The following is a 15,749-nucleotide window of genomic DNA, read 5'->3' as shown; positions in this document are numbered from 1 at the left end:
ATACATTTTAATTGGTAGTGTATTTATATTCTAATAGCTCAGATGTTTTAAATTTTCCTCTTAAATGAAGTTTTTCAGTGGTCAGGTCAGATCTGGTATCTATTAGGTTTATCCTTTCTACGTGGAATGATAATTACATTTTAATGTACTTTTCTTACTGTTTTCTTTGTTCATTGTTTTGTGTGTTGCTAGGTTATGTGTGCCCATAAAACAAAACATTTTTTATTCTAATTTTTGAGAAATATTTATTCGATAACACTTATGGTGACTGTAGTTAACCTTTGTAAAGCTGACTTACTGTTTCCCTACTGTGCATTGTCTATCTTTTTTATATAGAATATTTTCTTTCACATAGTATTTTTCCCTTCATTATTCCTTTTCTTTATCACCAATGAAAATAACTTTTCAGGATATTGTCTTAGTTGAATTGACCATTTAAAGCTTTATTTTATTCTAACTGGCCTACCGTCACACCTTTCAACAAATTCATTTTTCCTATATTTACATTCTTTTGATTAGCTTTCTTCCAGTGTTTAGCCCAAATGACTTAGTGATTCTGATGAGATTACTTTAAAGAATTACATGGATTATTATTTTCTGTTCTCACCACTACAATGAATATATTTCTTTTCATTTTTTTCGAATAAAGGCAACTTTCATGAATTATAAATTTTATATTGTTTAGTGGTTTGTACATTGTGCTTTTAACAAAAAACCCAGTGAAATACAGAAAAATTAACTTATTTTTTCTAATAAGAACAGAGACCGCAATAGAATTTTAGTTGGTATCAGTGTTGTCAGATTTTTTTCACCTAGTGTCAGAAGTACAAATTATTTAAATATGCAAAGTATCTCTCATGATTGTTATGTCTCTGAATAATTTGAGATTATTAAAATTTATCAATAAATTGGTAGATGACATTTATATTTGGACCTATATAATTAAATCTTTATTATTTACTGACAGATATGTTTAAAAGGTAAAGTACACATATTTAAATACTTAAATATCCAAGCATGTTGCAGAATGGATAAGAAACCAGATTCTCTGGATCTTCCATCATTGAGTAAAAGAATGCCCTCCCAACCTCTCACAGACAGGTAATGTAATATTCTGACAGTCTCATTTCATGATGATTGTGTCTTCTTTCTATATAAAAGATATTTATTAATCTCAGGTATACTGAATATACTTAGACTGATTGGCCCAGTGTTAAATAATTGGCTGAAGTGAAATATCACCATCATAGAATGAACTTTTGGTATACTAGAATACATTTGGAATTTTCTCAAAAATTTATTATTAAAGCTTTTAGTAGTAAAATGTAAAGATTTGACATTATAGTACAGAAACACTAATTTCTCAGCACTTGACAACTGTTAATTTACTCCTGTGATCACTCTGTTGTACGTTTCAAATAACAAGTAGAATTTGACTTTGAACTGAGGTTAGTGGAAGAGCAAGACATTTCGGGATACCTTTCACCTTCATATTCTTTATGTCTGGATCAAAGTTGAGTTACCATTGATGTTCTCTATGATATTGGTGTTTTTCTACTCATGAGATTTTGAAATGTTAGATTTGATATTTTGTTTTTAATTCATCCTTTCGAGATGTAGATTGGTCTGAACAATTTTATGAAAACATAATTCCGTCTAGTAGCATGGAAAATAATTTGGAGTTGGATGAGAGTATACTGTTGTTAACAGTGCAAGTTCTTGAATTCACAAATAGGACTTTTTCTTGAATATTTTTGTTGCCTCAGTAGAATTAAATATCAGAACATTAAATTTAGTTCCCAAAGATTATTTTGTTTAATATTATAAAAGATAATAGACCAAACAATTCTATAAAAATTAGAATTAATTCATATACTAATCTCTATTAGTATGCTTTATATTTATTTAAAAATTACTTTAGTAACAGCATTCATTGTATTAGTCATTTATTTATTTTAAAAATATCAGTTGGGGCTTCCCTGGTGGTGCAGTGGTTGAGAGTCCGCCTGCCGATGCAGGGGACACGGGTTCGTGCCCCGGTCCGGGAAGATCCCACATGCCGCGGAGCGGCTGGGCCCGTGAGCCATAGCCGCTTGAGCCTGCGTGTCCGGAGCCTGTGCTCTGCAACGGGAGAGGCCATAACAGTGAGAAGCCCGCGTACCGCAAAAATAAATAAATAAATAAATAAATAAATAAATAAAAATATCAGTTGAATGCCTACCGGCAGGTTCAGGGTATGTTTTATTTAATTATATACACATTGGCCTTGGCTCTCATGAAGCTCACATTCTAGTGGAGGATGTCAGTCAGTAAATAAAGCAAGAACACACACACACACATATAATTTCAAATTGTGGTGACTGCTTTGAAAGAAAGGAACAGGTTTCAGGAGTGTGGTCAGGGAATGTCTCTGAGAAGGTGAGGTTTTAAGTCAAGACGTGGAAGGAGAAAAGCAAGCTAGCTGTGGCAAGAGTGGGGGGAAGAGCATTTCAGGCAGAAATAATGCCATGTGCAAAGGCGTTAAGTTAGGAAGAAACTTGCTGTGTTAAAAAGCTGAAAGGAGGCAAGCATTGTGGTACAAGTTGATTTTGGAGAGGTAGTCAGGGCTGAAGTCATGTGGGGGCTTTGGAGGCTGTGGTAAGGAGTTTGAATTTTATTTAAAGTACAGTGGGAAGTCATTGGACAGTTATAAACAGGAGAATAACATGATCTGAATTATGTTAAAAAAAAACTATTTTGGCTCTTACAGAGAGAATACATTGGAAGTATACAAGAGTAGAAGTACAGGGACTAGTTAGGTTGTTGTGGTACTGCCAAGAGATCAAGGGGTCTTGAATAGGGTTATTGCAGTAGAGATTAAAAGGAGTGGACAGAATTGAGATATATTTTGGAGATGTTCTCTAGCAGTGCCGTCCAATAGAAAGGCAATGTGAGCCACGTAAGTAATTTTAAATTTTCTTGTAGCTCACTTAAAAGTAATAAGCAGGTGAAATTAATTTTAATAATGTATGTTACTTAACCCAATATATCATGTCATTTCAACTTATAATTAAATGTAAAAAATTAGTAAGTTATTTCACATTCTTTTTCTTCCTTTTGAATCTTTGAAATCTAGTATGTATTTTACATTTATAGCATGTCTCAATTTGGACTAGTCACATTTCAGATGCTCAATAGCCATATATGACTGGTGGCTACTGTATTGGACAGTGCAGGTCAATAGAGTTTATTTATGAGTTGGCTTTTGAGTGTGCTTATCTCTCACTCACAGTTCTCGTACTTTGAGTTTCACACTCATGTTCTTGGCTATATGGTTCTTACTACTTTCTGTGCCTTGACTATTTTGTAAACTCTTTATTTTACATAGGCATTACAGTAGCTATACTTATCATCAGCTTTTGGAGTCAGACATAATATGCCTGTGAAGCTCTTCTCCGACCCTTAATAACTGTATGTCCTTGTGTCATGATATCTCTGGTTCTCAGCTTTATTATATATGAAAAGGGAAATAACCATATGGATGCTGTCAGGATTAAATGAAATAATGTATATAGAGTACTTAACACAATGTCTTATCCATAATAATTCCTCAACAAATAGCTTATTATTATCATTATCATCTATTACGAATACACCAATGTATTTTAGTATAGTACATGGATGTATTATTGTGCAGTGGAGTCAGATGGATTTCAGTTCTAATCATGGTTTAACCTCTCTCTTAATTCCTCTGTGGGCTGTGTAAATTATTTAATCTCTCTGAGCCTGTTTCTTTATTTAAAATGTTAGCAATACACACTTCATAAGCTTGTTGTGAGAATTAAATGTGTGCTTGGCAACTAGTTCAATGGATAATATTCAGTAAATGTCATAATTTTTCCCCTTGGGAAGTTAACTTTTATAAGCTGTATTATCTTCATTTGTAAAAAGAAATAATGCGTAAATTGTATAATGTAAGGATTATAAATAAAATATGTGTACCTGGCATAGTATCTAACACAATGTAGACACTTAACAAATGCTAGCAATTGTTGCCTCTTTTCATCCTTCAAGATTCATCTCAAATGCCACTTTCTTGGATGAGGCCTTTCCTAACCTTACCAAGGAGAATTAGTTAATCTCTCTTTTCTCACAGCACTTTATATTTACCTTTGTCATATTCTTCAAAACATATAAACATACTCCCTTCCCCTCTGGGCTGAGAGCCCTTTGAAGCCAAACATTTTAAAATTCATCTCATCTCAGGTGTTCAGCATAGTGCCTTGACACTTGGTAATTGCTTCCCTAAGTTTGTTGATATACTTTTGAAAAGTATAAAATCAGTATTTGGGGAGGGAGTATAGCATAATGATTAAGATTAGGGACTTTAGTGTTAGATAATCTTGGGAACAAATTTAGACTGCCATTTGCAAGTTGCGTGTCATTGGGCAATTTTTTCAACCCCTCCTGGCCTCACTTTCCTCTTCCATAAAATGAAAAAGCACCACTAACCTGCTAGAGTTTTCACAAGGAATGTATAAGGTATTACCTTTAAAGCACCTAGCCCAATTCTTGGCACATAATCAGTGGTCAGTGTAGAGTGTATAGTAAATTTGCAAATTAAAGTGAAAAATATTTTGCAACCTGGGTGGCATACTGTAATTCAGAAATTTGCAAGGACAGCTCTATCCTCACACCAAAACAATTGCTTATTCAATGAGTCACAGACTTTTTTTTGCCTTTTTTCTCTTTTGTTAATTACTAAATGGGCCTTATTTACAAATCTAAAATATATTTTTAAAGATAATGAAGAAAAAACTCTATGAATTAAAGTTAAAAAACATTTCAGCATTCTGTGGTGAAATTTGTCAAACTGATAAAAATAGGTCTTTATCAAGATGATTTTCTAGCAGGGCTGTCTGCTTTTCTGAATCTCTCAGGAGAAATAATAAGCTATTGTTAAGTTTTTACAACAGAGCACATGAAAGAAAAATATTACATGAGGGACATGAATAAAGTGTTTTGTATGATCTGATATTTTTCTCCTCATGTCTTTAAGGATCCTACATATCAAAAATGTGTAAGACTGTATTATCTAGGGAAATTTTAGGTCAATTATGTATTATCTATTTAAGAAGAAAACCCTAACTGCCCTTAGAATTTGTATTTCCATAGTATGGAAGATTTTTATCCAAATAAAAATCATGGCCCTGACTCTGGAATTGGAAGTGATAACGGAGAGAAACGATTGTCTACAACGGAAGTGAGTCTTCTCTATTGCTGAACTGTTTTATTTTAAAATTTTATTAGAGCTTTGAAATAGACACTTGCACACACTTGATTTCTTTTGCTTAAAAATATGATCATCATGCATTTTATGACTTCAAATGAAAAAAAGACATGCACGTTTTAAAAAGCAGAACAGTAAACCTCATTAATTTTTGGTTTGAAAACTGGAGATTTAAATCAGATGTTCTATACTTAAGATGTGATATTAAAGCAACTTAATCCTTATCATTTGTTTAAAACGCCTCATTTTTACTTTTTGCTTATTCTGTTCAGCCATCAGATGACGACACAATCAGCCTTCATTCTCAAGTCTCAGAATCAAATAGAGAGCAGACATCAAGAAATGACAGTCACTCAGTAGGAAGTAAACTTGATTCTCAGAAAGGTAATTCATATGGTGTCTGCTATTTTTATATCATGTACATAGCTCTTATTAAAAATGAATATTTTATTTAAAATGGCCTTTAAAAAATTATAGTATCTTTGACCAACTCTTTTATTGGGAAAATGTACTTTTTTCTAAGCACTGCAGTGTCAGAGAATACTGTTTACTATTCATATTTTCTAATAAATATTAATCTATACTTAGACCAGGAGGTGTATGATTTTACTGACCCCAACACAGATGATGTAGAAGTTCCTGAACAGGGAGATGCACCTATTGGATCATTTGTCACTTTCCTTAAGGTAAAGAAAACTTTGAACAAGTATTAATAACATGTTCTCTTTAATCTCACAAAAGTGAACAATACATTTTAAAATGATAACTTTCTTTTATATAAGGGAAAAGAAAAAGGCCCTGAAAAATCTCAGAAAAATGAAGAATTGGGAGATGAAAAAACGTAAGCACACACTAATTCTCAAATTGAAATGTTACTTACTAATACTTGAAATATTCTTTAGATATTTCTACTTGAACGAATATTTTTTTTTGTTCATTTACCTGTTAAGTTCAGATAGTTAATTTGTGAATATTTCATCTGTCTGCATTCCTCAATTAAACTGAGAATTATACTGAACATATAAGTTGAGTGTAGTATATACTCTGTTTTCCCCTATAAGTGTAATTATAATATCACCCATTATTATTACTGAAGAATACTGTACCTTCCCATACATTGCCTCATTTGAGCTATCTAACAACTCTTTAAAACAGATGGTATTGGCATAATTTAACCAATAAGGATACTGAGGCTTGGAGTTTCAAATGTCTGGAACTCAGGTGTTCTGACTCTTGGTCTAATACACTTTCTGTTTTATCAGACTGGTTATGGTAATTTTAAGGGTATTTACTTCTCTATTTTATTAAAATAATTGTACTTTGGATCTTTTCTGTATCATTTATCTTATGAAATGATGGAATATGACCTACCACATTTTTCAGTCACTCCTTCAAGTTACTTCATAGCTGCAGGAAGGAAGGAGCATTTGTTGAATACCTACCATATACCAGGATCTGTGCTATGTGCTTTGCCATGTTTCTTAATCTTCACTAAATCCTGTGGGGTCGATATTGTCCACATTTTTACAGATGAGGAAGGTGAAGCTCGGAGACTGAAGTTTCTTGTCTAGAACTACTTAGCTAGTGTCCACTAGAACTTCGGGTGTGAACCTAGCTCTCTCTCTCTGATCCCCAAGTTTTTCTCTTTTCTCTGCATTGTGCTTCCCCCAAATGACCTCATTGGTAACTTTTTAACAGTCATTAATTAATCATCTCTGGTACCCCATAGGGAGATACAGTGCTTTGTCTTGTACTCTATATTTCATTCATCTCTTACTTTCTCACCTTATCTCATGAGGACAGTTGCCTATACTTGAGTCTCCAGTGGCATGCAAGATATGGTAAAGATACAGAGTCTTAGGCTTGGTACCATTTTTTAAATGAAATACCTTTGGGGTAAAATTACTAGACTTTGGAGGACAATTTTAAAATTTCTTTGTTCTGTTTGAATGATAAAACTATATATTTTAATGAGTGTTTTTTGGCAAATTGCCAGTCTGTCAATCTATTTTGCATTTCTACTACTTAAACATCTTACATAGAGATTTTGAAAATCAAAATGAATAAACTGATAAGAGTAGAGTGGCTTGATAAAATGAGAGATTTTCATAACATTTTCTATCTCTGAAGATAGGCCAAATAGAGCTCTGTGGTCCTTATTACACTCAAGATGGAGAATATGCATTGTTAAATTACTATGGCCATTACACATTTCAGAAATTACAAAATGGTGGTGCAGTTTACCTTTTAGCCATTAATTATATTAATATCACCAGTATGCCACGTTGCCTATTGAGAGGATAGATATGTTTTTATATTCCTTAAATATTCTTTATTTCTTATTTTAACATTTTAAATACAAGGACGTTATAGGGCTTTAGCTTTCACATGCTATTAAAAATAAAAAATGGTTTCTACATTTGGAAGCTGGCATAAAATATCATCTGCCTTACTTTTTGGATAACCATGTTTGTGTCACCTTTCAGACTTGGGAAAGAGCAATTACTTGCCGAGGAAGAAGATGATGGTTTGAAAGAAGTAACGGATTTGAGGAAAATAGCTGCTCAGTTATTGCAGCAAGAGCAGAAGAACAGGTATCTTTTTCAATAATGAGATTTAAGTGGGCAACTTTTATAATCATTAAATCTGAGTATTTAAAGATTATCAAATAAACAGTAAATAATAGGACCATCTTAAGATCTATTTCAAGGGACTAACTACTAAAAGACAATAGGAAATTCTTAGGAGAGAAATAGAAAGTTACATATACAATTAACAGAATACTTTATACTCATCTAGTCATTATATTTAATTATTGCTTTGATATCTCTTTTTTATTCCTGGTGCTAAATAATAATAATTGTTGATATTCACCTTAGCTCACAGTAGCATTAAATATGTTATGAGTATTTTTTTCCAAGTACGTGTCACAAGTATATAGTGTGCTTTTTATCAGATTTTGAGTTACTTGGGATATGTGTAAACTCCTTAAAATTGAACTGAATTATATAATCGTTGATTAAATCAGTGTGACGATTTGAGAGTCACAGGTTCACTTTAGTCTGTTTCTTGGTCAAGGAGCATTTCTCCCTCTGGCTGGGCTTTCTCCAAATGCGTGTTATTGGCAATGAGGAGGACATTGTGTTAATGAGTGTAAAATCAGTGCAGGTCCATTTTTAATACAGAAAAAGTTCTATGTGCTGCTGAGGGTCAGCTTTATTGCCATCTTCATGTACTGAGAGTACTGAATTTATAGTTTTGAAATAATAAAGCAGATCTGAGATTTTTTTGTTTTGAGAAAATTAAAAGAATAATTTTGGTGCACTTAACATGGATAACTACTAAGCATTTTACTTATTCAAAGCAATAAATGTTTATGGATCACATGACCATGTTTTGGGAAGCTTAAAAAAGTATACTGGCATTTCAAAGATGCTTTGAAAAATAATTACTATTAAAACTTATTCAATGACAGATGTGTGGTTTTAGGGGCCACTATTTTTAAAAAATAATCACTCAGTATCTTTTTTTTGCACTGCTACTGCATTTATAGAATTGAAAACCATACTAGAAAATATCACTCATCTTTATCCCTTCTATATCTATATCTAATGTATCCTCACTCTCAATTGACATTTTTCTTCTGCCATAACTTTCTGTCACCCTTTTCTGTGAATCTTATCTTCTAATCTTTTCCTATGATTCATTTTTAACTGGGCTTTTTAAAAATTGGCTACTTATGAGGTTGTGTGTGTTTTCCCCCTTCAGTATAATTAAAGTATTGATCTCCCCATTGGTTTAAGAGGTTTGATGAAGCAAGCCACCACCTGCTCTGTGTAGCTTAAAAAATAGTTGAGTTTCTACCTCCTCTACCTGGCAGGTGAAAAAATTGCATTTATCATTATGGACAGAGAATACTGATTTTATAAGAACCCACAACAATATCCATTTCTCTCATTGTGTTAAGAATAGCATTTGAGTGCATAATTTTAGATTTTAACATTGCCACATATAACATTTCTATATTTTCAATTTTCTCCTATTGTTGTATTAGTTTTTCATCTATCCCTCTGACAAATTATTCTTTCTAGCCTAGATACAACATCAAATGATGTTTCATAGGTCTTGTTTTTGTGATAGTTTTGTAATCAGAACAAAACAGCGCCTAGCACTGTACATAGTAGGTACTCAGTAATACTGTTACTGGTTAAATAATTGCTTGAAAATGAGATCAACAAATTTAAAGCTAATAGGAACCATTAATTTAGTTAATTTGTTCTCTCTACATAATTTCTGTTATTTTTTGAGATTTATACAAAATTAATTCCTCTCTCTCTGAACTGTTTCTCTACTTCATCCTCCTTTTCAGATGTTAGTGCATACAAATATAAGAGCTTTTTGGATTAAATATTAATATGCAGTGACATTAATGTTATAACTATGTCTAATTTTTGAAGGCATTAAAATTTTATAATATCTGTTCATAAAGTAAGGAGTACATTTTACTTTTAAAATTTGTAATCTGTAGACAATTTAAATTAGATCCCAGAATTTTTTTATGCTGAATCTAGTGTTTTCTCCATTAAATGATCTCATCCTTCCTTCTAAAATATGTTGCTATTGCTTATATGTCTTAGATGTAGATAATTAAAATTTTTTGTTTACTGTTACAATACTAAAATTTGAGTGAGTCCAAAAAGTCAAAAGTAATCTTGTATAAGAATATATGCCTTAGAGGATGTGAGTTTGTATACCTTCTCTGGTTGTAGTTTTTCCCTTTCACACTGTATTGTTTTAGATTCCAACTTTATTAATGAAGAATCTGAAATGCTATTTAAAATTGCAAGTCAACCAGGAGTTGTAAAATTTCTTTTTAAGTTTTAACATAATCATTGTAATGTTTTTGTTTGTTTATTGTTAGTCTTGATTTAAAATAGTTTATCTGGGGTAAGATTATCTTTGTATATCAGGAAGTACCACTTAAGACTCCTACTTTGACTGTATGCTTACTATTTAACTGCTCTTTAGCTAGCTACTAGTCAAAGGTAAATGCAGTGTTAACTCTCAGCTAAAAGAAGCCATGCATGTACTCCAAAATTAGAGGCAATTTAAAAATTGCTTATGTTGAGTTTAGTGATGATTTTCTTAGAGCAGCTTTGCCACTTGTTTAGTTTGCACTGTTTTTTAAAATATCTGTGATTCTTAAAGAAGGTTTATACTAGTACTCGGTGGATGAAACTGTCCTAGGAAAGTAACAAGAAGATATCACACAGAATTAATAATCAAAAAGGGTGGGGAAAAGGATCACCAAATAAACCATCAAGTAGATAACTCATAAGTGTTCAAAGTCTGAAGCCTAGTTATTTAGAAGACTGCCCCTTCTTTGTCTGAGATGCATAGATTAAACTACTTTGTATTGACAGTTTATTGTTAAATTTTTAAAAGCTAATCTTTATCCCCTTTGTCAAACTATTGGATTATTTCTACTGGTATTTGAGTGTATTGAAGTCCCCCTGAATCAATGACTTTGTCTATATTAAAATAGCTGTTCCACAAATCATAATTTTATCTCCACAAATCATAATTTTATCTTCACTATAATTTGGGAAGCTAAATAAAAAACTATTGTCTTAAAAAATCATTATTTTAAAATAATGTTGCTCTGTAAATTACTTAGCCAATTCTTCAAATTTCCACCAACTCTACTTATGTATGTTAACATTAGAGAAGTGGCTACTGCTCTTCTTATACTGATTTTCTTATTACATGGCTGATTAAGTAGATGTTTAACTGGCTTCTTAAAATTTGTTTGATTATCATCCTAAAGAAAGGATTATAATACATGCAAGCAATGAATAGCTTCAGTTGACTGGTTCCCATTGCATGTTCATTCCTTCTAACTTATTCTATAGTATTTTCTATTACGTCTTTACTTTTAATAATTATTTTATTAGCTTTTAGGTGTGTCCTGAGAATTTTTACTTACTGTACAAACATGTGCTTCTGAGTGCTATGTGATATAGCTAAATTTAAAAAAGTAATTATGAAAAGCTATATTGAAGTATAATTAATTAAGGATCATGGAAAGCAAAATCAGATTTTGAGCAGTTTATTATTTTGGTTTAGAATTATAGAAATTATGTACATTACCTTTTCATGTGATTTTTTTTTTCTGATCACGTGAACTCTAATTTGAGGAGCATCATGTTAATCTCTAGCTTGTTATAACTAATCAGGTAGTTCTCTCAACCCTTAAAATCTATCCATTCTTTCTTTTCTGCTTGCTTTACTAATGACTTCCCTATCCTCTCCCAAAACATCTTACTTCTTCCATCTTTTGGTTTGGTTGATGTACGTGAAATGTGAATACAGACGGAGACCTTTATGTTATAGAGCATCATTCAGTGAAAAACTCTTCCAGAGGACCAGAGCAGCAGGACGTGCATCAAGGTATCTAGAGTTTGTGGACGCCTTAAGTATTAAGGGGCCAGATTGATGCAGCTGAATTATATAGAATTATATAGTCTTTTACTTAAAACTCAGTACTGGTACCTGGATTGGGGAAGTGTCTTAATAATCTAGAAGAGGTATTTAGATAAAACAGACACTTATTTTAACTTTGAGTATCACAGAGTAAAATATTAAATATCAATTATACACAAAATTTTTCATAGGAGAATTTTCAAGTACATAAAATATATTTTATAGGTAAGTAGATCTCAACTTTTTTTCTTTCTGCTCCAATATGACTTATACACATAAATAATCACAACACTAGTGAGTATGGTATGGGGAGAATTCAGAATTTACTGCAGTGAAGGGCACTGTAGTTTGACCTCCCCTTCCCAGGGAATAATTCTGACATTGCCCCCCCGGATATTTCACACGCTATATCTCCTTTTTAAATTAAGATTTTTTTCTCTTTCAGTTTTATTGAGATACAGTTGACATACAGCATTGTATAAATTTAAGGTGTTTGGTATAATGATTTGACTTACATACATCATGAAGTGATTATCACAAGCAGTTTAGTGAACATCCATCATCTCATATAGATACAGAACTAAAGAAATAGAAAAAAATTTTTTCCTTGTGAAGAGAACTCTTAGGATTTACTTCCTTTTTTAAAAATCACTCTTTAATGATGTAATTTTTCCTCATAGTCTTAGATAATTTATTATCTAAATTCTTCTGCATTTGGGGATTCAGTACAATTTTAGTGCCTGCCCACACAAAGGTGTCAGTAATCTCGAAACTGTTTGGTGCAAAGCTACACTGCTTTGCTTGTGATAGTTGACCTTTGCCCCTCACTGGGACTTCTTCCTGGTGAGGCTCTACTAGATCTAAGCTAGTGAGGAAACTGGGGTAATGGAAATTGGTTTCTTTATGTTAACCATCTTTCTGGAATTACCCACTTATATTTATTTCATTATGTGTTTTAATAGTTAATATGTAGCTTTAATTTGGAATTTCTTTTCTCCTGTGTATTCTTTTGATAGTTGACATCTGATGATATTATTTTGAATAAAAGGCAGATATTCTACTCCTTATAAAACTAAACTTAAAATTGAAAATTAAGATAACATTTATATCTATAGTAAATGGGTAAATATTAAGAACTCTTAAATATGTTACTTATATTAAAGAAAGATAGTTAATAATTCATTACTTTTGACTTTGAGATTAACACTTAGACTTACATAAAATTATGGACAAATAGTTCTCTCATACAGTGGTTTATCATTCTTTATTTTTCTTTTTTTTTTTTGGTTTTCTTCGAATACTGTTTCATTTGGTTATTAAAAGTTTAATAAACTTGTGGAGTTTTTTTTTAAAGAATTGAACTTTAGCACTGGCTTTGCATTTTGAATTAAGTTTTATTGACATTAGGCAAAATGATATTACATCAGCATGATCCTGTCATTTGCTATCCTGGGAAAACTAAATCAGTTGTGATGGTACCTAAACAATCTGCATCTCTTTATCTTCTGTCTCAGCCAAAAGTTAGATATGCACAGGGAAATAGCATGGCTTGAAGATATCCAAGCCTTGAGAAAGGGTTTATAAGAGAAGATGCATGGAAGAGTTGGTGAACTTCATTTCTTCATAATAGCCAGTGCGCTTATGAGCATCTGATCTAAATAACATTTAAATATTGTTTTCTAGCAAAGATCTTCATGGACCAGATGCAGTTATTTATGGACATCTTTTATATCATGTATATACACTATTCTCTTTAATATACTATGGAATTAATGTGTTGATTTACTTCTAGGATTCTTAATCATTCAACTTCCGTCACAAGAAACAAGCCAAAACAAACTGTGGAATGTGAAAAGAGGTATAAAAATATCTTAGTACTTATAGTTAATATTTTATAATGAAAGTTGATCCTTTAACAATAATGTTCCTATATGTGGGCTTTAATTGAATAATTGATATCAATTTAATATAACTAGATAATTTAGAGAAGAAATGTGCTTTTTTTTTTTAAAGAAATGTGTTATACAGCACAGGTTTAATTGACTTTTGATTTAAACAAATCCAAAGATGCGGATTTGATCTTTTTGTACTCATACCTGCATTTTGTCTTGATGACAGATTCATTTATCCATTTAGCAAACATATATCGTATTACTGTTACTGTCAAGAATAATGTGTTTCTTCATCACTGATTGCGTTTATTCTCTATGTATTGTTCACTTTTTTCTTTTTTTTAATTAATTTTTATTGGAGTATGGTTGCTTTACACTGTTGTTTTAGCCTCCAAGGCACAACAAAATGAATCAGCCATACACATACAGATATCCCCTCCCTTTTGGACTTCCCTTCCATTTAGGTTACCTCAGTGCATTAGGTAGAGTTCCCTGTGCTATACAGTATGTTCCCATCAGTTGTCTATTTTATACATAGTATCAATAATGTATATTTGTCAATCCCAGTCTCCCAATTCCTCCCACCCCACCCCTTTCCCCCTGGGTATCCATACGTTTGTTCTCTACGTCTGTGTCTCTATTTCTGCTTTGCAAATAAGATCATCTATACCATATTTCTAGACTCCACATATATGCGTTGCTATACTGTCTTTGCTTTTCTCTTTCTAGCTTCACTCTGTATGACACTCTCTAGGTCCATCCATGTCTCTACAAATGACCCAGTTTTATTCCTTTTTATGGCTGAGTAATATTCCATTGTGTATATGTACGACATCTTTATTTGTTAATCTGTCGATGGGCATTTAAGTTGCATCCATGACGTGGCTATTGTAAATAGTGTTTCAATGAACATTGGGGTGCATGCGTCTTTTTGAATTATGGTTTTCTCTGGGTATGCCCAGGAGTGGGATTGCTGGATCATATGGTAGTTCTATTTTTAGTCTTTTAAAGAACATCCATACTGTTCACCATAGTGGCTGGCTGTAACAATTCACATTCCCACCAACAGTGCAAGAGGATTCCCTTTTCTCCACACCCTCTCCAGCATTTACTGTAGATTTTTTGATCATGGCCATTCTGACTGGTATGAGGTGATACCTCATTGTAGTTTTGATTTGCATTTCTCTAATGATTAGTGATGTTGAGCATCCTTTCATGTGTTGGTTGGCAATCTGTATATCTTCCTTGGAGAAATGTCTATTTAGGTCTTCTGTCCATTTTGGGATTGGGTTGTTTGTTTTTTTGATATTGAGCTGCATGAGCTGCTTGTATATTTTGGAGATTAATCCTTTGTCAGTTGCTTCATTTGCTAATATTTTCTCCCATTCTGAGGGTTGTCTTTTCATCTTGTTTATGGTTTCCTTTGCTATGCAAAAGATTTTAAGTTTCATTAGGTCCCATTTGTTTATTTTTGTTCTTATTTCCATTTGTCTAGGAGGTGGGTCAAAAAGGATCTTGCTGTGCTGTGATTTATGTCATAGAGTGTTCTGCCTAGGTTTTCCTCTAGGAGTTTTATAGTGTCTGGCCTTACATTTAGGACTTTAATCCATTTTGAATTTATTTTTGTGTATGGTGTTAGAGAGTGTTCTAACTTCATTCTTTTACATGTACCTGTCCAGTTTTCCCAGCACCACTTATTGAAGAGGGTGTCTTTTCTCCATTGTATATTCTTGCCTCCTTTATCAAAAATAAGGTGACCTTATGTGCATGGGTTTATCTGTGGGCTTTCTATCCTGTTCCATTGATCTGTATTTCCATTTTTGTGCCAGTACCATACTATCTTAATTACTGTAGCTTTGTAGGATAGTCTGAAGTCTAGGAGCCTGATTCCTGCAGCTCCGTTTTTCTTTCTCGATATTACTTTGGCTGTTCGGGGTCTTTTGTGGCTCCAATACAAATTGTAAAATTTTTTGTTCCAGTCCTGTGAAAAATGCCATTGGTAATTTGATACGGATTGCATTGAATCTGTAGACTGATTTGGGCAGTATAGTCATTTTCACAATGTTGATTCTTCCAATCCAAGAACATGGTATATCTCTCCACCT

The 15,749-nt window shown here is 32.5% G+C and overlaps 1 protein-coding gene across 6 annotated transcripts in view; it reads left to right on the top strand.

Moving 5' to 3' along the window:
* The window catches only part of LRCH2 (leucine rich repeats and calponin homology domain containing 2), a 96,160-nt gene that overhangs the window by 46,361 nt on the left and 34,050 nt on the right, over nt 1-15,749 (top strand). For 4 of the 6 annotated variants that reach the window (XR_007474709.1, XR_007474708.1, XM_049704489.1 and 1 more), the window contains exons 6-13: nt 968-1,101; nt 5,155-5,242; nt 5,542-5,653; nt 5,858-5,955; nt 6,052-6,110; nt 7,756-7,863; nt 11,642-11,719; nt 13,545-13,610. Coding sequence is in view for 4 of the 6 variants with exons in the window: in XM_049704489.1 (XP_049560446.1) it covers nt 968-1,101; nt 5,155-5,242; nt 5,542-5,653; nt 5,858-5,955; nt 6,052-6,110; nt 7,756-7,863; nt 11,642-11,719; nt 13,545-13,610 (743 nt within the window). In the remaining 2 variants the exon portion in view is untranslated. The remainder of the gene's footprint in view (nt 1-967; nt 1,102-5,154; nt 5,243-5,541; nt 5,654-5,857; nt 5,956-6,051; nt 6,111-7,755; nt 7,864-11,641; nt 11,720-13,544; nt 13,611-15,749) is intronic. The other 2 variants (XM_004283974.3, XM_004283973.3) reach the window with 1 other exon arrangement.

The sequence above is a fragment of the Orcinus orca genome, chromosome X, assembly GCF_937001465.1.
Source record: "Orcinus orca chromosome X, mOrcOrc1.1, whole genome shotgun sequence".
NCBI lineage: Eukaryota > Metazoa > Chordata > Mammalia > Artiodactyla > Delphinidae > Orcinus > Orcinus orca.
This window is presented reverse-complemented; position numbering and strand designations above follow the sequence as displayed.